The 20,885-nt window shown below is 41.1% G+C and overlaps 2 protein-coding genes across 3 annotated transcripts in view; one reads left to right on the forward strand and one right to left on the reverse strand.

Moving 5' to 3' along the window:
- Positions 1–20,885, forward strand: part of LOC144013763 (low-density lipoprotein receptor-related protein 1-like) — a 95,529-nt gene that overhangs the window by 56,275 nt on the left and 18,369 nt on the right. For both annotated transcript variants that reach the window (XM_077512952.1, XM_077512953.1), the window contains exons 28-59: positions 77–208; positions 460–687; positions 812–986; positions 1,310–1,404; positions 1,513–1,662; positions 1,743–1,883; positions 3,437–3,565; positions 3,744–3,875; positions 4,388–4,522; positions 4,723–4,852; positions 4,964–5,090; positions 5,186–5,337; positions 5,465–5,589; positions 5,952–6,326; positions 11,434–11,623; positions 11,811–12,015; positions 13,009–13,201; positions 13,354–13,479; positions 13,574–13,702; positions 14,193–14,312; positions 14,580–14,693; positions 14,763–14,912; positions 14,999–15,121; positions 15,988–16,104; positions 16,235–16,363; positions 16,469–16,594; positions 16,675–16,815; positions 17,975–18,162; positions 19,993–20,176; positions 20,265–20,350; positions 20,427–20,546; positions 20,635–20,822. In XM_077512952.1, the coding sequence (XP_077369078.1) occupies positions 77–208; positions 460–687; positions 812–986; positions 1,310–1,404; positions 1,513–1,662; positions 1,743–1,883; positions 3,437–3,565; positions 3,744–3,875; positions 4,388–4,522; positions 4,723–4,852; positions 4,964–5,090; positions 5,186–5,337; positions 5,465–5,589; positions 5,952–6,326; positions 11,434–11,623; positions 11,811–12,015; positions 13,009–13,201; positions 13,354–13,479; positions 13,574–13,702; positions 14,193–14,312; positions 14,580–14,693; positions 14,763–14,912; positions 14,999–15,121; positions 15,988–16,104; positions 16,235–16,363; positions 16,469–16,594; positions 16,675–16,815; positions 17,975–18,162; positions 19,993–20,176; positions 20,265–20,350; positions 20,427–20,546; positions 20,635–20,822 (4,855 nt within the window). The remainder of the gene's footprint in view (positions 1–76; positions 209–459; positions 688–811; positions 987–1,309; positions 1,405–1,512; positions 1,663–1,742; positions 1,884–3,436; positions 3,566–3,743; positions 3,876–4,387; positions 4,523–4,722; positions 4,853–4,963; positions 5,091–5,185; positions 5,338–5,464; positions 5,590–5,951; positions 6,327–11,433; positions 11,624–11,810; positions 12,016–13,008; positions 13,202–13,353; positions 13,480–13,573; positions 13,703–14,192; positions 14,313–14,579; positions 14,694–14,762; positions 14,913–14,998; positions 15,122–15,987; positions 16,105–16,234; positions 16,364–16,468; positions 16,595–16,674; positions 16,816–17,974; positions 18,163–19,992; positions 20,177–20,264; positions 20,351–20,426; positions 20,547–20,634; positions 20,823–20,885) is intronic.
- Positions 7,770–9,833, reverse strand: LOC144013764 (galanin receptor type 1). Its single transcript, XM_077512954.1, has one exon. It carries the CDS (start codon positions 9,158–9,160, stop codon positions 8,135–8,137), a length of 1,026 nt encoding a protein of 341 aa, XP_077369080.1. The 5' UTR covers positions 9,161–9,833; the 3' UTR covers positions 7,770–8,134.

The following is a 20,885-nucleotide window of genomic DNA, read 5'->3' on the forward strand; positions in this document are numbered from 1 at the left end:
ATGCTTAGGATAGGATGACAGGCCAAGTTGATTTTACATGTTATTTACATGTGATACAAATCTGTTTTTCACACAGCTCCGAACCCATGTGCCACCACCGACGGCAAAGGCCCTTGCTCCCACCTTTGTCTAATCAACTTCAATCAAACTTTCTCTTGTGCTTGTCCTCACCTCATGAAGCTGCAAGCTGACAAACACACCTGCAAAGGTAAATTCAGCTTGTTTGTTTCACATGCACTTTTGAAATAAACAATTTGCTCTTCCTTAAATTATTTATAATTAATAATTACAGATATTCATCTATGTGGCGATGTTAATAATTTTGCACAACAATTGTCGACAGTGACTTACCAAGATGTGCAACATGTCTCAGTTGTACTATCATTGTCTACAAAGAACATCCCGGATCTTGTTAAATGTAAATTTATAGTCATTTCTGTGTTCATATTTGTGTTGCAGAGTCCCGCAAGTTCCTTCTTTATGCTCGTCAGATCGAGATCCGTGGTGTGGACATCGACAACCCCTACTACAACTACATCATCTCCTTCACCGTGCCCGACATAGACAATGTGACAGCAGTGGACTACGATGCGGTGGAGCATCGAATCTACTGGTCGGATGTCCGCACGCAGACCATCAAAAGAGCGTTCATCAATGGCACTGGCGTGGAAACCGTCGTCTCTGCTGGTAAGACATCTTTCAGGAATGTTGACAGTTCCATGTTGATTTGATGACTTTTCCAATGTCTCTCTTATGTGAATGCTCAGGCTAGGGTAGCGCTAACATTTTGTGTGATTGTGACATTCATTAGACCTTCCGAATGCTCATGGGCTAGCAGTCGACTGGGTGTCCAGGAACCTTTTCTGGACCAGCTATGATGCCAATAAGAAGCAGATCAATGTGGCCAGACTGGATGGTTCTTTTAAGAATGCTGTCATCCAGGGTTTAGACAAGCCCCATTGTCTGGTACTGCATCCTCAATTAGGGTGGGTGTTGTCTTTTTTTGTAGATAGTTCACCTCATTTGCATCTAGTTTTGAAAAGTTTTTTTAAGTTCACAACATTAGTCTAGTTATTCTCCATACAAGCACTACTTGCGTTGATAAAATGGGTCATCTATTTTGTGTGTCAAGTTTTTCATTGTTGCCAAGTTCACAACAGTCATCGTGATAGGCATAATTCGTAGTAAAAATTTTTTTTTCACATTTGAGATTTCATTCTATATTTTTATATAGTCTGTATTTTTAACAGAAGTATCTGTGCTTGTGCTGAAGTAGAGAGCGTGAGTACTTTGCCCCCTCTGCCCACAGGAAATTGTACTGGACCGATGGTGACAACATAAGCATGTCCAACATGGACGGCACCAACCGTACTACATTATTTATCGACCAGAAGGGACCAGTTGGTGAGTCGCTGTACAACATAAAACCTGCATTTCACCCTGAAATAAATGCATGAATTCGGCATATCAGATATACGAGTACTTTAGTGTCTAATTAATATTTTCACCCAGGCCTATCTATCGACTATGACAAAGAGCAGCTGTACTGGATAAGTTCAGGAAACGGCACCATCAGTCGCTGTCAGCTGGACGGATCTAAACTGGAAATCCTGGATGGCATTAAAGGCAAACTCAACAAGGCCACAGCATTGGCTATAATGGGTAAAATCACAGTTCAAAAAGCTTTTGTCCCCTTTTCACCTTCAGTCTCGTAACAGGGTCAATTATCACCCTCTCTGTAGGAGACAAGCTGTGGTGGGCGGACCAGGCGACTGATCAGATTGGAACATGTGACAAGAAGGATGGAGGCAACTGGAAGGTTTTAAGGAATAACACGTCTCCTATGATGCATATGATGATCTACGATGAGGACGTGCAGAAAGGTAAGAGTGCAATTTCTTCCGTTTAAGATACTCGGTTGAATGTTTTTTTTTTTTTTTTTTTTTTTTTTTTTTTTTTTTTTTTTTTTTTTATGTGGGCACCTGCAGCTATAATACGCACTTGAGATACTGGAAGTCACACACTTTACGTATCTCATGAATGCACATTTATTTTGGAATTAGGGCCAAAAAGTTCACTCTTAGTTTCAACAGAATATGCCACATTTTCTTTCCAAATGCATTTGGGAGTTTTCAAGTGTGTTTTGGCAAAATGTAGCCTGGCTTGCTTGGATATTATTTGGAAGATAAGGCGTCCATTTTGCCATCCTACCACACTGCCCAAACATATGAGATTTTTAAGGTGATATAGTGATACACTAAGTTGCATTCATGGGACATTAACTTGTGTATGTGACGTAAGAAGTATAATATTGTAAGATAAGTACTTTTTGGACACTTTTCATTTCTGATGATCATTCTAAAAGCAAAATGTTTGATGTCAAGTAAATGTCGGAGCGTTGAGGATTTTCTACATGACTTAATGTTTTGCTCACTGAGGGGCCTATTCACTAAAGGGTTTGCTGCTTTGCACCGCGTTAACCGTTAAAAATGGAGCAATCTGGCCTCGCCTAATTCACTAAATCCGCGCAGATGGGGAAATCCGTCACTAAGTGCACTGTCAACCAGAATGCGCCACTGTGCGCCGGTGTTATTTGCGCGTATGTAAATTAGGTAATTTGCATAAATTTGACGCAAAATATGCCCACCCCATTGCAATGAGACTCACAACGACAACGTGTGCGGTTGATCACACAGAGAGGAGAGAAAGAGAGAGAGGGAGAGGGGGGGAAATTTTTCCGTGTTAGTTGAGGACACATAACGTAACCCGGGCTGATCGGCAATGGCGGGGAGGGATTTTTCGATCATTTATTATGTGACAGATGCATACTTACACCCACGCCAACCTCTGAAAATATATTTTTAAAAACGATTGCACCAATAATTTGTACTTTATGAATGAATGACGTCGTTGTCGTCCTCTCTGCTGTGTACATCTTAATGGCGCTATAAACGCTTACTCTTGGTCCAACCTCGCATTCTGATAATGTCATCTTTCTCGCAACCGTTACTATAACAACCATGTTCTTGGTGAAAATCCATTGCCATGTGTGGTAAATCAGGTGCAAATTTGCTCCAAGCAGTCAGTTTTGTGGCCGTGTTTGCGCCGGTATATGATTAGAGCAATATCCTTAGTGAATGGGTTGGTAACTGGGCGCAGATATTTCGTGCTATTACCGGACGCAGCACATTCTTAGTGAATATGCCCCTGAGTTTACAAAGCCCAACTTCTTTGTGGATCAGTACTTTTCAATTCACACATTCTCATTGTTTCTTTTCCTCAACTATAAAAGTCATTTGCTCATGTTTTGTTTTTGCTATTTGTGACAGGGCTCTGTCCCGATCCACCTCAAATGTTGTTTTTTGCACATTCTATGTGTTGGAAAATTTGTTTCATATAATTTGCTCCTCTTTGATCTTTTTTTTTTTTCCCTCAGCAAGTGTCAATCTGTGTAGTAACAACAATGGAGATTGTTCCCAGTTGTGTCTGCCCACCTCACCAACCAGCAGGGCCTGCATGTGCACTGCCGGTTACAGCCTCAAGACGGGACAGCAGTCGTGTGAAGGTAACACAGCTGCCTTTCATTGGCAAGGGATTTTTGGTAGGAGGGCAGGTTGTTCCCCAATCGAAATAAACTCTCTTTCTGTCTGTCTTTGTCTTTCTGTCTTTCTGTGTCTTTCTTTCTTTCTCTCTTTCTGTCTTTGTCTTTCTTTCTCTTTCTTTCTGTCTTTCTTTCTGAACAGGTATGGGCTCTTTCCTACTTTATTCGGTCCACGAGGGAATCAGAGGAATTCCGCTCGACCCAGCTGACAAATCCGACGCCTTGGTGCCAGTGTCGGGCACTTCCCTGGCCGTCGGCATCGACTTCCACGCTGGTGAGGGACACTAGTGAGACACCCCATTAATGGGATACTTGACCCATTGAGCCATTTTCAGCAGTGAAGAGTTAATATTTTGTCCAGAATTAACTTGATTTCATTATTTTTCATGTACAATTAATACCTTTAAAAAGTATTTTTTACACTTGCTATCGAATGATGATGACATCACCTTTGCTGACGAAGTATTTAACAACCAATCATGGCTAACCTGTTTTCTGGGTTTGGTCAGTAAACTGAGCCATGATAGGTCGCTACCTACTTCCTTAGCACAGGTGATGTCATCTTCAGTTGACAACAAGTAGAAAAATTTGTTTTTAAAGGTATTAATTGTATAAGAAAAATAATGAGGTTACCAAGTTCATTATAGTCAAAATATTAACTTTTTACTGCTGAAACTGACACTAAGAGTCAAGTATCCTTTTAATCAAGATGGCCTCACTATAATGAAACTAGCTCTGCCACTGAAGCATGAATAGGTAGCATACTGGTCTTTTTTTTTTTTCCAGAGAACGACACCATCTACTGGGTAGACATGGGCCTGAGCACCATCAGCAGGGCCAAGAGAGATCAAACATGGAGAGAAGATGTGGTCACCAATGGCATCGGCAGAGTGGAGGGCATTACTGTTGACTGGATTGCAGGTCTGCTCGTGCACGTTTCATCATTTCTACATGCAGGAAACTGTTTATTTTAAACAAAAAATAAATAACAGGAAGCTTAGAGTTTCCCTAAATATTTTAAAATCCACATTGAAATATCTGTTTTGGCTTATTCAAATGTGCTGTCTTTATATTCATGTATGTTTTGTAAAATAATCTAAATTGATCAATTGCTCTCATAGGAAACATTTACTGGACCGACCAGGGCTTTGACGTAATTGAGGTTGCCAGGCTGAACGGTTCTTTCCGCTATGTGGTCATTTCCCAGGGCCTGGATAAGCCCAGAGCCATCACTGTCCACCCAGTGAAAGGGTAAGGCTGCTTGCCAACTGCTTACTTTAGCGTTCCTTGAAACAAATTGCTCCAAACATGTCACTCTTTCATGTACCGTATCGATAATCCTCTGTGTTATGTTTTGTTAAGGTATCTGTTCTGGACAGAATGGGGTCAGTACCCTCGTATAGAGCGCTCTCGACTGGATGGCTCTGAGAGGCTGGTCCTGGTCAACATGAGCATCAGTTGGCCCAATGGAATCTCGATTGACTACACGGTAGGGAGTGCTGCTGATTTCTCCTATTAGTCATTAAATACATGTCTTATTTGTACATATTGACACAAGCTCTTATATGGGGTCTACACGTGTAGGAGGGGCTGTTGTATTGGTGCGATGCCAGGACAGACAAGATTGAGCGCATCAACCTGGAGACGGGAGAGAATAGAGAATTGGTGCTGGCCAACAACAATATGGATATGTTTGCAGTGTCTGTTTTTGAGGGATACATCTACTGGAGTGACAGGTCAGACTATAGAATTGATTCCAGAAGTCATAATGATAAATATTTTTCTGTCTTGTAATCATGATTGCAACTACTTTGTCAGTTTAGCATGCTTGATTTTTTGAGAGTGTCATTGGATTTTGCGCAGGACTCATGCGAATGGCTCTATTAAACGAGGCAGCAAAGACAACGCCACAGATGCAATGCAACTCAGAACTGGTATTGGTGTACAACTAAAAGACATTAAAGTTTTTAACAGGGCCAGGCAGCAAGGTAAGAAAACTTTATTTTCATTACATAACATTCACTTCTCATAAATAGTAAGACACATTCAGCTTTCGGCTGAAATTTCTAGTTGAACCTAAAATGTACTATAACCATGACAGGTGAACTTAATCGGATTTTCTGTAAACTTTTTAGTCCACATGACATGCCCAACTGTTAGATGTTTCAGTCCACAGACGCTGAACATCAAAATTGAAAACAGGTGTTTGATCCATGAATTGACCAATACATTATCAAGGACAACTACATCCATGCCTTTCTGTGTCTCTTCCAGTCAATGTCAATCAAATTTTGATGTCAAAATGTGAACATGATGAAGAAGACTTAACTTTGCTCATTGTATTGCCCAGGCACGAACATCTGCAAACATAACAACGGCGATTGTGAACAACTTTGTCTTTACCGTGGCAACGGGCAGCATACGTGCGCCTGCGCTCACGGCATGCTGGCCGAGGACAACCGCAGCTGCCGCGATTACGACGGCTACCTCCTCTACTCGGAGCGCACCATTCTGAAGAGTATCCACCTGTCTGACGAGACCAACTTAAACGCGCCCATAAAGCCGTTCGAAGACCCAGACCACATGAAGAACGTCATCGCCCTGAGCTTTGACTACCATGGAGGCGGCGGCAAGGGAGCCAACCGCATCTTCTTCAGCGACATTCACTTTGGAAATATCCAACAGATCAACGACGACGGCACAGACCGCAAGATTGTGGTGGATAGTAAGTATGGAGTCATTTGGTAAAAAAAAAAAACTCATTCTAATGCAGGGCCTGTTTTCACCCAAATTTGACCTCAAGTGGGTCGGAACTGCATATCCGTGACTCAGTAAGTTATAAATAACAGGTAAAAAAAATAAATAAATCCTTTTTTTTTTTTTTTTTTTTTGTGCAAATATTTACAAGCACATTCTGAAAACCTTTCCATGTAGGCCTAATTATCTTATTGAAGCATAATCGTAAATTTCTGAACAAAAATTGGTGCAAAATTTTTGCATCAAGTCATGAGTACTGTAACAGCCAAATTTCAGGAATTTAAATGGTCGTCATTGTGCAATTAATTTGAGTGAAAAACAACAGTTTTTATTTTGTCCTCACGGGCCAGAATGGACCCTCTGACATGCCGCTTGACATGCCTGCTCTAGAAGTTCACCTAGTGGCCACAACCTCAATGACACTCACAATGTAATGTGACCTAAGAGCTATTGTGTTCACTGTACAGTGATGATGAAAACATAATCACAATGTCACATAATCACACAAATTGATCAAATTTTAACCCACACAACATTTTCTGAGTTAATCATAGCCAAGTCAACCCCCCCCCCCCCCCCAAAAAAAAAAAAAAAAAAAAATTCTATGGAGCCTCACTAGTCTAAAAGGGAGGATTCTGATTAATATTGTGTTTGTGGAATATGAGTTAATCACCAAAATCCATCCGTTTTTATCCAATTCTGGTGGTTGCCATTTTGCCATTTTACTTGTTGTCAACTGAAAATGAAATCACAGCTGTTAAGGGCTCATGTAAAGACCAATCACTGCTCATTTGTTTTTGAAGCTGAGCTGTGATTGGTCGCTACCCAAGTCCTGAACAATAATGCTATTGTCAAAAAATTTAAACGAAAAAAATTACTGAAAATTGTCATTTGTTTAATTTGTAGCATTAGGAGGTTGTATTTACTCAAATCCAAAGCTATTTCTGACAAAAACATCTTAATAATTCAAGGTACATTTTAATTCATTTACTCCAAAAAACATTCTATTTTAAATATTGCCATGGTCTCCAAAATCATATTTATATGTTTTTTTTTTTAATGTATTTTATGCTAGAGCATAGAGAGGCTATGATGCAGCCTCTGACCTGAAGAGGTCGCTTAAAGCAATGGTAGTTATTGCAAAAAAACGGCAAGCAGCTGACAAGCAGAGTATAAGAGATCAACCAGGGCCATGTTGCAACAAGCTCTTTTCCCCAGTGTTTTAATTAAACAGGTTTGTGAATAATGATGAAACTTAGCTATATCCTAATGCTAATTGCTGCAAAACTGAAACAGATAAAAATTTACTTTTTTTTCTGATGAAAGAAGAGACTCTTTCTTTTGGTAGGTTCCATGTTTTTTTTTTTTGTTGTTCTTTTTTTTTTGTTCTTTTTTTATTTATTTATAGCAATAGAACACAATATTCTGTGGGACTTGCAACATCAGTCAAAATCCAGTAATACAGCCGGGAGCGGAGGGGGTTGTTTCAGTGAAAATGGCTGGGAGTGAATGAGTTAATATAGGATCCCTTACTTGACAGCAGCTTCACAATTCTTACACCCAATGATCTTGTGAGTTTGCAGTTTCAGCTTGAATTTCTTTGCAGGCTGTCAGAATAGCCTCCCAGGGTTGCTGTTTGAATGTGAACTGACTTTCACCTCATAGATCTGACACTTTATGAGTTCAAGATTATACTGACTTTCCTTTGCATGCATTATTTTAAAGAAAAAAACATTTGAATAGAAACTTGGAACACACTGTAAAGCAGGAGTCAGTTCAGACTTCAGAGCTCGTGTCCAACTCAAAGTTTTGCACCATGTCCCCGCCCATCATCATGTGAGGACAAGCAGTCAGAGAGTTTTTGCAAAAGGTCCATCGCTCTCTCCCCAGCTTCAGCAACTCTCTTCTGAACTTCTGAGACATAAATCCATACAGCACGGGGTTTACCACCGCAACACAGGATGCCAGCAATCGGGCCAAAATGGCGATTGTATTGTAGCCCTTTGATCCCTGAATGGTTCCTCCGATAAAGGAGAACATGAGCGCGTAGGAGGGCAGCCAGAGGAGCGTGAAGACCAGGACCAAGAGCGCTGAAGTGTGAGTGACCTGGTTCTGGTAGCGCTCCAGCTGAGGGGCATTTCCAAGCAGCCGTGCGCTTCGAAGAAAGCAGTAGATCTTTGCATACATCAGCACGATTGTTCCCAGCGGTAGTGCGAAGCCAAAGAAGAAGAGGCTGATACTGTAGACAAGCTGGCTGAAGTTGGAGAGAAAAGCAAAGCAGTACACAGCCCTGGATGTTGTAACCGTGCGGAAGGCAAACTGCGGTGCCGCCAAGACCGAGGCGGGAATCCACAGAAGTGCCACCGTCACCTTGACACGGTGATGCATTCTAGAGCGGTACGTCCAGGTGGGGTGCACCACCGTCAGGTAGCGGGTCACAGCCAGCGCCGCCAAAGTAAATACGGATGCAGATGAACAGGCCACGCTGAGGAAGCTGATGCTTTTGCACAGGAAGCTCCCAAAAGGCCAAAATCCCAACGTGATGGCCGACGTGTGGAAGGGCAGGCAAAGCAGCAGTAGCAAGTCAGCGGCGCTCAGGGCCAGCAGCAGCGTGTCGGTACCATGGTGGTGGTCTTTCCGTCTGCGCCCTGTTAGGGTGGCGATAACCAGGATTTGTCCTAGCAGGCCAGTCACGAGTATCAGACCATCCAGAATGGGCACCACAACCTTAATTACCGCTTCCTCTTCCCTGTTCCTTTGTCCCAATTCGCTGCTGTTTACATACTGCTCTGACATCTCCATGTGGTCCCAATTCAAGTCAATTAACACATTAATCTAATAGCCTGTTAATGTTAAGCACCAGAGTGAGACTTTCACACAGCATCGGGGGAATCACAATGGCCTCACTCCATTAAGGCAACCTACCCTCTCGTAATGATCGCAATTAGGAAAGCACATCCGCTGCTCACTTCTTCATTAAAAATGTCACATCGGCTGTTGGTGTTTGACAACCATTTTTCCAGAGCACTCGCTGAAAGCTGCTGAATGCCCAGTTTTGCTATAAAACATAAAAGCATGACCTTAAAGAGCAGTCATCAGCATGTTCTTCATAATCCCTGGGAGCCCTTTGTGTCAAACACCAGAGAGATTTCACACACAGGACTCGAGTACTCCGCGTCTGTATTGATTTCTTGACACCAGGCAACAATGGTCAAATTCATTCCGAGATTTGCTAACGGTCCTTCCACTTTAAAGACAGTCAATTCTACTTGATGCTAAGTGCTCACTGCGGCAGGAGGCAACTTGTTGTCCACTTAGAAGATCCTCGCAGGCATGTAGCATGTAGACTCCGCTGGAAAAATATCTGTGGTACAACAACCGCCCATCAATGTGTTCATAAAGAATAATAATTCTGAAAGTAATAACAGTAACAAAAGCCTGTTAATTCTCCATATCATGCTATCCCTATGCCTGCTCAGACTGCTAATGGGCTTCAAGGAGGTTTCTCCCACTGTTTGTACAGTATCCATGGCACAAGCTAAGCAAGGGGAGGGCTGCTGTAATATCCCCATCTTACATAACACCGTTGACGACATATTTGATCTATTCGCTTTTCCTGATTCTGAGCAGTTGTTAGCGTGTACAATCAAGGAGGCTAAAACAAGTGACTATCTGTGTGTTTAGTTTGTTAACCTGCCTTTTAGACACATTCGTTCAACTTGGTATTCACCGATAGGTTTGTCTTCCATTTAGATACCGGTAATCTATGGCTCTGTCATTTATCACAAATGTCTCAAAAGGTTCTATTGACTTTCTGCAGAGAGCAAACAGCAGCTTGGAGTGTTCGTCTTTTTATGGTCGAGTTGAGTGGTCATAAAGGTCGTAACAAACAAATAGATGCATTGAAGCTGATAGGACAACATAGAGTGAATTTCCATGTTGTGTGAAAAATGAGCACGGTCTTTTAGAAATGTTCAGGAAGGAGCGGACTTGAACAGCTGCACTGTCTTGGCCTCCCCCAAGGCTCACTTGTCAAGCTGTTCCGTGTCAGTTCTCTTCCCAACCATGAATGGGGGGGGATCCACAGGGAGCGGTATTTGTATGTGCAGGCAGTCAGCCATGAAGTGTCAGGACGACACGCGCTTTAAACTCACGCCAGGAACAGCAGTTGTGTGCACATGCACTGTGCTGTGTCCTTTTCCCTTTTCCCCCCCTTCTAAAATTATGACGGGTTCTTATAAATGAGAATTTTGGAATTTTGGCTTTCTCAAGACTCGTGTTTGAGTTCAGGCTCCGGCCTTCCTGGGTGGAGTTTGCATGTTCTCCCCGTGCCTGCGTGGGTCTTCTCCGGGTACTCCGGTCTCCTCCCACATTCCAAAGAGATTCATGGCAGGTTAATTGGGCGCTCCAAATTCTCCCGAGGTGTGCTTGTGAGTGTGGATGTGTGTTCGTCAGCTGTGGTAGGCTCCAGCACCCCCCGCGACCCTTGTGAGGAATAAGCGGTCAAGAAAATGGATGGATGGATGGATGGATGGATGGATGGATGGCTTTCTCAAAGCATGCACACTGATAGAGGTTTTCAGAGGTAGTAGATCAGCTATTATAGGCAAGGCAAGGCAAGTTTATTTGTATAGCACATTTCATACACAAGGCAACTCAATGTGCTTTACACAAGGAAAGAACACATAAGCATAAAAAAACAGTAGTTAACATTCAGAGGAAAAACAAAACAAAACATATTACATACAATATACATATTCAGCTATGTTTAAAACAAAATTGATTGATTTTTCAGCTCCTACAATTTAAGGGTCTATGGCAAGAACAAAATAGGTTCTATTTTTAGGTCCACATGTTGAAAATCCCTAACATAGATTGCTAAAATGTAAAAAAACCGAAGTATGTTCAAAGTTATCCACCCAACCTCTTTCGCAAACTTTGTAGAAGTAACAAATGAAACAATGTATCCTTTCCTACTTGATGGGATTCAATTGTGATTCTTACTGACTAGCTTGACAGCTACACATGGTCTTGGAAATGTTCTTTAAATTCCACTTCCTCCTTCTCTTCCACAGATGTCGGTTCAGTGGAGGGCCTGGCCTACCACCGCGGTTGGGATACGCTCTATTGGACCAGTTACACAACCTCCACCATCACTCGCCACACTGTGGACCAGAGCCGCTCTGTGGCCTATAACCGCAACACTGTGGTCACCATGTCTGGAGAGGACCACCCCAGAGCCTTTGTGCTGGATGAGTGTCAGGCGTGAGTCATTAAGATCGAAACACGGCCAGGCTGGGCCCGGCTCCAGCTACTTTTTCTCTCTGCTTTCTTCTCACCGAGCCATTTGTTTCGCTCCATTCAGCCGTTACTTTTCTTCCATGGCATGTTTTGGCAAGGCTCGCTGCAGATAATATTATCACGGTGTTTGTTTTTGTGTTTCTCACCACAGTCTCATGTTCTGGACAAACTGGAACGAGCAGACTCCCAGTATCATGAGGGCTTCCCTGAATGGCGCCAATGTGCTGGCCATCATCGGCAGTGATATTAAAACGCCCAACGGCCTCGCTATAGATCACCGAGCAGAGAAGCTCTATTTCTCTGACGCCACTCTGGACAAGATAGAGCGCTGTGAATACGACGGGAGCAGCCGATATGTAAGGACGATTTCTTGTGGAAGTCAAAAAGAGAGGATGATTTTCATTCATACATTGAGGAAATTATAATTGAATATAAATTCAGTACCCAGTAGGGATCTGAGTTCTGCAGACTTGGGTCTATTACTGGAGTCCAGGTTTTGAAACAAACATGGTGAAACAGCATTTATGCTGCACACAAATTAAAGAAGTTGCCAGCGGAAGTGAAGTCAGCCCTAACTATAAATGCTTTTAAATACGGGTAAAAATCTATGCTTTTTCTTCTCACTCCTTTATGATGCATTATCCATTTTTAAAATCAATTTCACTCTATGGACTTTTAGTAATTTCAGAAAGCTACCTTATAAATCTCTGCTTTTCCTCTTAAAGTATTACTCTTATTATGTTTTTTTTTTTTTTAATGCAAGAGCATACAGAAAGCTTTGATGCAGTTTCTGACATGAAGAGGTGGCTTAAAGCAATGGTAGTTATTTAAAAAAAAAAAAAAAAACTGCAAGCAGTTGGCAGCAGAGTATGAGCTCAGCTATGTTGCAATAAGCTCTTTTTGGCAGTATTTTCACCAGGAATGGGAATATTGATGTAACCTAGCTATATTCTAATGCTAATTGCTACAAAATGGAAAGACAAAAATATACATTTGTTCCTGATGAAAGAAGAGACTCTAATCTTTCTTTTGGTATGTTCCATATTTTTATAGCAATAAAACGCAATATATTGTGGGCCTTGCAAAGTCAGTCAAAATCCAGTAAAACAGCCAGGAGCGACTTCAGTGAAAATGGCTGCGAGTGAATGAGTTCAATGTTGTCAATCTATGTACTTTTAATAATTTTAATAGGCTACATTTGTTCCCTTTGTTTTGCGAATTACTTCAGTTGTGTTTGTTGGGATTTATAGTGTGAAACACATTGAGTTGGCTTGTGCATGAAATATGCTGTATATAAAAAAGTTGCTTTACCTTATTTGGACTGATTCCTCAACTGTTCTACCTTTTAGGTTTTGTTGAAGAATGAGCCTGTGCATCCGTTTGGCCTGGCCGTGTATGGAGACTACATCTTCTGGACGGATTGGGTGAGGAGGGCGGTCCTTCGAGCGGACAAGTACACAGGTGGCGACATGAAAGTGCTGCGGGCTGACATCCCCCAGCAGCCAATGGGAATCGTTGCAGTGGCCAATGACACCAACAGCTGTGAGTTGCCTTTGCCGCTGTTCATTTTCCGTAATTCATTCGCCTGCTTACATTCTTTGAGACGGTTTGACCTCCGCTGAGTCATTTGTTGCAAACATGATAGAATTCTCACCCTAACATAACTCCACCCTCGTTTGTCGCGCATCCGTCAGGTGAGTTTTCTCCTTGCCGCACAAATAACGGAGGCTGCCAAGACCTGTGTCTGCCCACATCTGACGGGAGGGTCAACTGCAGTTGCCGTGGAGACAGACAACTTCTGGAAGACAACACCTGCTCTTGTAAGAAGGAGAAAAGAAAGCCATTTCATTGAGAAGACAAATGTTGTTTTCATGATGAAACTTCATGCATGTTTGATTGTTTGTACCTCACCAGCACTGAACATGTCTTGCGGGAGTGTGGATGACTTTGAGTGTGGAAATGGGGATTGCATCAACTACAGCCTGACCTGTGACGGCATGGCCCACTGCAAGGACAAGTCTGATGAGAAGCAGTCCTACTGTGGTGAGGATTTGTGCAATTTATGGAACTCTAACATCTCATATAGTGTGTTTGTTTTGGTCAAGTAAAAAAAACAGGAGATTTATAATTCACTAAATAATCAACAGAGACGTTTTCAGGTTTAACGGTAGGGCTCTGATTTTATTTTACATTTGCAATTCTCTGTCTTTTGACTTCAAACACTGAGCAAATTAAAAAAACAAAAACATTTTATTGACATTTTGAAATATTCAGTTTGTTGTTTTGTTGGCTGCCTTAAAAACTCGGATTTATCCATTATTGCACAAATAAATCTTTCACTGCTATGCTAGTGCTGCTGCAATGTGGTATACTAGCTTGTACTGTATTCGATGGGTTGATAAATAATTATAAGCTGAAGTGCATAATTATATTGATAGTGTATGCATTATTTTCAATATACACTAGATCTTTAACATTAATTGCAATTTATTTCTAATATACTGTTTTTTTTCTGTTTTGTTTTTTCTCCCAGCCAATCGAATTTGTAAGAAAGGCTACAGACGCTGCATGAATGGTCGCTGCATTGGCCACCAGTTCTGGTGTGACGGCACAGACGACTGTGGCGACCACTCTGATGAAATGCCTTGCAACAGTAAGTCATCACTGCATGCATGCCATCATTGTATTTGATTTATTCATTCATTCATTCATTATACAGTGCTATTGTTACTGTGATCCTGTGACAGCTGCACACATATCTGAGCTGCTATTTAAAATACACCAACTTCAGATGAAAAGATAGCGATTGGTTTGCTGGCATGTTTTGATAAATTCATGAATTGCTTCGGAAACTGGTTCAAGTCAAACAAAGTTGATCTGCACTTACATTATGCTCACTTCTATGATTTCAACCTTGTAGTGACCCTGTGCAAAGTAGGGGAGTTCCAGTGCAAAGATGGCAGCTGTATCTCCAACTTCAGCCGCTGTGACCAGGTGGTCAACTGCGAGGATGCCAGCGATGAAATGAACTGCCGTAAGACCGCTTAAAAAGATGCTCGAGATCAAATTAAGGTTGGTGAAAACGTCTTTTGTTTATCCTCAGAACCCACCGACTGCTCCCGTTTCTTCCGCCTGGGAGTGAAAGGCGCTTCCTTCAAGAGCTGTGAGAAAACCACTCTGTGTTATCTGCCCTCGTGGGTGTGTGACGGCAACAACGACTGCGGGGACTTCTCTGATGAGAGGAACTGCCCGGGTGCGGCACTCTGGCTGCTTCTTAAAGGCTCCGGTCTGTTTAGAAGCATTCAAGCCAACTTCTGATTTCTTTGTCTGGCCTTACAGATAAGCGCAAGCTTAAATGTCCAGTCAACTTCTTTGCTTGCCCCAGTGGCCGCTGCATCCCGATGAGCTGGACTTGTGATAAGGAAAATGACTGCGAGAATGGAGCTGACGAGACGCACTGCGGTCAGTCTGATTCAGGGTTATGATAGTTTGGGAATTTACTTTTTAGTTAGTTTTTTATTCCATTTTAAGTTTAGGTTGTTTTTTTTTAATTTAATTATTTTTAATTAGTTTTCAAGGTGGTTTTGTTAGTTTTTATTAGTTTTAAGTTATTTAAAAAATGCTTTGTTTTAGTTTAGTTTTAGCTAGTTTCAGTATTGTTTTTTTTTTTAATGTGTATTACTTGTGCTCAATATTAAATAAACATAGTAAAATGAAAAAAGTAACACAACCAGAGTTGCATTTCGGCTGAGTTAAATGAAAAAACAGGCGAGCCAAATTTGTCACCGAAGAGCGACGTCATCTGAAGGTGCTTTTCTATTGGCTGCTGCTAGATGACGTCACTTCTGTACGACACACATTCAAACATACTTATTCTGGTTAATATCAAAATAAATATACTTAAAATCACATTTAAAATCATCCCCAAAGGCTCATGTATTAAATTAATTACCAAAGACGGACATGGACATTTTTGCTTTAATTATATTTAGTTGTAGTTAGTTTTGTAAAAATAAAATGTACTGTCAGTTAATTTTCATTTAAAAAAAAAAGCATTTTTGTTTTTATTTTATTGATGATTTATGATTTTTCTGATTTTTTTTTATTTAAAATTTTCATTGACTAAAATAACCTAGGTCTGATGTTAATTCAAAGTGTCCTTACACTTAATAGCACTGCATGTACCAAATTTTACATTTACAAAGCTAGTAATTAATTTGTGTGTATTTGGATCATATTGAAAGTTGTAACATTTGTAACAGACATACAATATAGGAGGATTGATATGGACCTTTGGCACAAATGAGAAACGGTGTTGTCTTTTGCAGACAAATTTTGTCCATCCACCCAGTTTGAATGTGGAAACCACCGCTGCATTTCCAAACATTGGGTGTGTGACGGTGCAGATGATTGTGGTGATGGATCAGACGAGGATGACAAATGCAGTAAGCGATTCATTTCCCTGAATGTGTACCATTTTGTTTTGTCATACACAGACTTTCAAAAAAAACGTCATTTCAACACAAGGATTTTGCAAACCTACTCGTATATCATTGACATTTCCTATGAATCCAGAATCCAAAACCTGCAGTCCCGAGGCCTTCCAATGTCCCGGCTCGCATATGTGTGTGCCACAGCGCTGGAAGTGTGATGGAGACAAGGACTGTCCTGATGGAGCTGACGAGAGTGTCAAAGCTGGATGCCGTGAGTTGGACATGTGCATTATAGGCAGAGCAGACAGATTTGTCTTCACTATCTTGGATTCAGTTCTGTGAAACCTTCCTTAAATGTTTTCTTTTCCACTTGCAGTGTACACCAACAGCACGTGTGACAACAACGAGTTCATGTGCCAGAATAGACAGTGTATTCCCAAGCACTTTGTGTGCGATCATGACATTGACTGTGCTGATGGCTCAGATGAGTCTCCCGAATGTGGTGAGTGTGTTTGGTCTATGACGAGAAACTTTATACAGGAAACATTTGGAATAATGAAGCCACTTTGATTTCTTTTGCAGAATATCCAACATGCGATCCTGATGAGTTCCGCTGTGCCACCGGCCGCTGCCTCAATCAGAAGAAATGGGAGTGTGATGGCGAGTTTGACTGTCACGATCACTCCGATGAAGCGCCCAAGAACCCGCGGTGCACTGACTCAGGTTGGAATTCTCGCTAGAAAAAGAATTACCACTATTGATGTACTATTTTCAGCATGGCTTAGTCGATGGATTTACTGAGGTATACGCCACACATTTTTTTTCATAGGTTTGCTGCTCCTGTGACTTATACTCCGGAGTGACTTATACATGACAAAAATATACCGGGGGTTTTATAATTTCACTGTATTGTGGATTTTTTTTTCAGTGCAATTTTGCATGCATTTTTTTTTTTAAAGTAATGTATCTATTTTATAAAATGTATGAACGTTTGAACATTGAGGATGTTTAAACAAGATGGAAATGTAAATACCTCAATGAGAAAAGTGTATGAACTGTGACGTGAGGGGTTTTAGAATCTTAAAATATTTATAATAAATGTAAAATATAAAGCTAACTACTACGCAGATTTTATTTATTGCAGGCATTTTATGGAACTTGACCTCAGTGGAAAACGAGGGAACACTGGAAATATTTTTGTTCCTCCGCAGTAGAATGCGGAAAGCTGTTGCATATTTAGGCGAAACTTCCGCCTCTATGTCCTCGATCATTCAATCACAAACGATTGTTTTGGTAGTTTACTAGAATTCCAAAAATCATTTTGTTTTTGTCAGAAAATTACAACTACATTATGTATGTTTTTTAGTGAATTGTAGCGAAGCATCGAACTGTTAATGTTGCGTAATCAAGTCAAAATGTGTCAAAAGCTGTCCACGCATGTCGTGAGGCACAAGTTCACTTATGTACGATTCACCCAATCACAAATGCCAGGAGCAGCCGCGTCCATTCCAAAGAACGTTGCAATCAGTGGACTTCTCTAAACAGAGCCACATTGTGAATGTGGAAGTACCTCCAATGTCAACATGTTGAACTTTTGAGAAACAAGTCAACAATGTGCTAAACAGTCAGAATGGCTCTTCAGAAAAGGGAAACTACTAAAGGAAGTGTCAGGAAGCATCGTTAGAAGTTAGCGTTTCTAACAAGCAACACAATTTGCCAAATTGTATTCATCTGGTGCACCTCCACATTGTTAACAAACTTCTACTAATAATGTATTTCTCATTTCATTGGGTTTACAAACATGCACCTCTACCACAGTATGGTCCTTTTTTGTGTGTGTGTCCATTGCGCATCATACAGCACCATTTGCGTGTGATTGCAGAGAGGAAGTGTAACGAATCGGCCTTCATGTGCCGCAATGGAAATTGTTTGAACGAGACTCTGCTGTGCGACCGGAATGACGACTGCGGCGACGGCTCCGATGAACTCAACTGCTTCATCAACGAGTGTCTCAACAGTAAACTGAGCGGCTGCTCACAACTCTGCGATGACCTTAAAATTGGATACAAGGTAGGCAAGCCATTTCAGGTTTTTTTTTTTTTTTTTTTTTTTTTTTTTTTTTTTTTTTTTTAACTTTTTATACACACTTGTCAAGTAAATCCAAGCAAACACTGACTGGTTAAGTATGCAGTATACGCACAGTATATCAATTACTGTATATGGTACCTCGACCCAGCTGCATGACCCAACAGTATTTAATGGATTCCCTGACAAGTGGGGCGCAAAGCTTGGGAACTGACTTCAGGCATGTGCTTGTGTAAGACCATAACTTGCTTTGGCTCTCCATCCTGAAAGTAGGAGGTGCGTAAAGAACAGCTTGAACTAAGCATGAACTTTCGTGTTTGTAGTAGCGAGGCTGCAGTCAGAGCTTCTTTTGAAAATCATTAAGCGCGTGTGCCTGCACCCTAGCGATGGGCCAGCATGAATCATCATGTAAATTCAGTGTGTACACACGTAGGAGACGTGTAATGTGAACTGGGTGCCCTTTGTTTAGTGGCTTATCATATTTACTTGGCAACCATAATGACTGTGCTGAATTTCAAACTGTATTTACAAGATTGGATGCGCTTGTATTCACACAAGGTTACAGTCATTCGTCACTTTCTCCTGTCATTACCAGATGAAAAATATATTAAAAATTATACAAATTCACTTTCTTAAAATATATATTTTAGAAAATAAAGTACTGTAACGTACTATTTTTGTAGTTATGGGGCACTGAAGCAGATAATGGGGTTGTCATCCGTTTCAATGGAGAAGGATGTTTTGAGATGTGATTTGAGTTGCGAGTGTGATCACAACAAATTTAACTCAGAAGGCAAGGCAAGGCAAGTTTATTTGTATAGCACATTTCATACACTAGGCAACTCAATGTGCTTTACAGAAGTCAAGGCATTCAGTTTGCAATTCGAAGCGCAGCTCCACATGAAATATAAATGACATTTTTTTTTTTTAAACAAAAGAGGGAAAAAAGCAAAATCAGGTAGAGTCACAACTAGGCATGAGCCGGTTTGATGGGTTTACTGTTGTCTTTAAAAAGGGTTCAATAACTTGATGGTTGTCACCAGTAAGGGTGAGAGAGGACTTCTAGAGCTGCAGTTATGCACGCAGGAGGACGATGTCTTTTTACTCTGTTAATTAATGTGTAGTGTCCCTAAAATAAAAATAAAAAATGTTGCCAGCAGGTACTAGCTAGCCCCAAGGATAGCATGAGTAGCCCACTGGTCTGTTCTAAAAATAGCCCACCAGTGACAAGACACTGTGATTCACCAAGAATTAAAGCAAAAGAAGAATGTTAACATTTATTTAAAATAGTGCTGTCAAACTTAAAGCGTTAACTCATTGATTAATCACAAAAAATATCACATTAATCATGTATTAACGCAGAATCGCAGATGAATCGCAGATGAATCACACTATTAATTTTGACCACAGATGATCCTTTAGTTTGACAGTGGATGTTTATGTTAAAAGGTAGCACAGGTTGTGTTAAGCAATAAACAAGCAATAAGCAATAAACATACAGTAACTACATGTTTGCATATGAAATTCAGAATATTTGTTCATGCCAAACTACTTGGGTCATTTTTTTGCCATTTTAAATTATGCAAGTAATTAACTTAATAGAAAAATTGGAAGATTAGTGTGCAGTAGATATAAAAATGTCGAAAGAATTAACACATTACAGGTGCTCTTCAAAATTTTCGGGCAAAAAATGATGTCTTTATCGCGATTAAGCAAAATTCTAAGATGGGATTGATCTGATTAAAATATTTAATCATTTGACAGCTCTAATTTAAACTTAGACGCTGACGTCTCTTGTGCGCTTGGCACATTCAGTGCAGGTGCCATCCTGGTTTCCAGCTGAAGCGGGACGGGAAGACGTGCGTGGATGTGGACGAGTGCACCACCACTTACCCTTGCACTCAGCGCTGTATCAACACACACGGCAGCTTCCACTGTCTCTGCGTGGATGGCTTTGAAGTCAGCCCCAATGATCCCACCATCTGTAAATCCACATCAGGTACGGCACCCAATTGGCAATTAAAACATGCTATTGGGTTGATGACAGACCATTTTATCCTGAAAATTTTCCACTTGTTTATCTGTAGAGGAGGAGGCCTATTTGATCTTTGCTAACCGATACTACTTGAGAAAGCTCAACCTGGATGGTTCCAACTACACTCTTATCAAACAGGTACAGAACAACAAAGAGAGGTTGTTATTGTTTTTGTTTCTAAGCACCTGCGAACGCATACTTGCCTCTGTTGTAGGGTCTAAATAACGCCGTGGCGCTGGACTTCCACTATGCAGAGCAGATGATCTACTGGACTGATGTCACCACTCAGGGCAGCATGATACGACGAATGCGTATGAACGGTAGCAACATGGAGGTCAGGAAATGTAAAAAGAAAAAAGAAAAAGAAACCTGGGTTTTTGGCGATACACATGCAGTAAACATATATTGCATATTTATCACAGGTTTTGCATCGGACCTCGCTGAGTAATCCAGACGGCGTGGCTGTGGATTGGGTCGGTGGCAACTTGTACTGGTGTGACAAAGGACGGGACACCATCGAAGTGTCCAAGCTTAACGGAGCCTACCGGACAGTGCTGGTCAACAGCGGCCTGAGGGAACCTCGTGCTGTGGCCGTGGATGTGCGCTACGGGTGAGAGCCAATGCAGGGTATTTGTAATTTGAAGGATGTGGTGTTTATTTACATTTTAGAAAA

Source organism: Festucalex cinctus, chromosome 2 (genome assembly GCF_051991245.1).
Source record: "Festucalex cinctus isolate MCC-2025b chromosome 2, RoL_Fcin_1.0, whole genome shotgun sequence".
NCBI classification, from domain to species: Eukaryota; Metazoa; Chordata; class Actinopteri; order Syngnathiformes; family Syngnathidae; genus Festucalex; species Festucalex cinctus.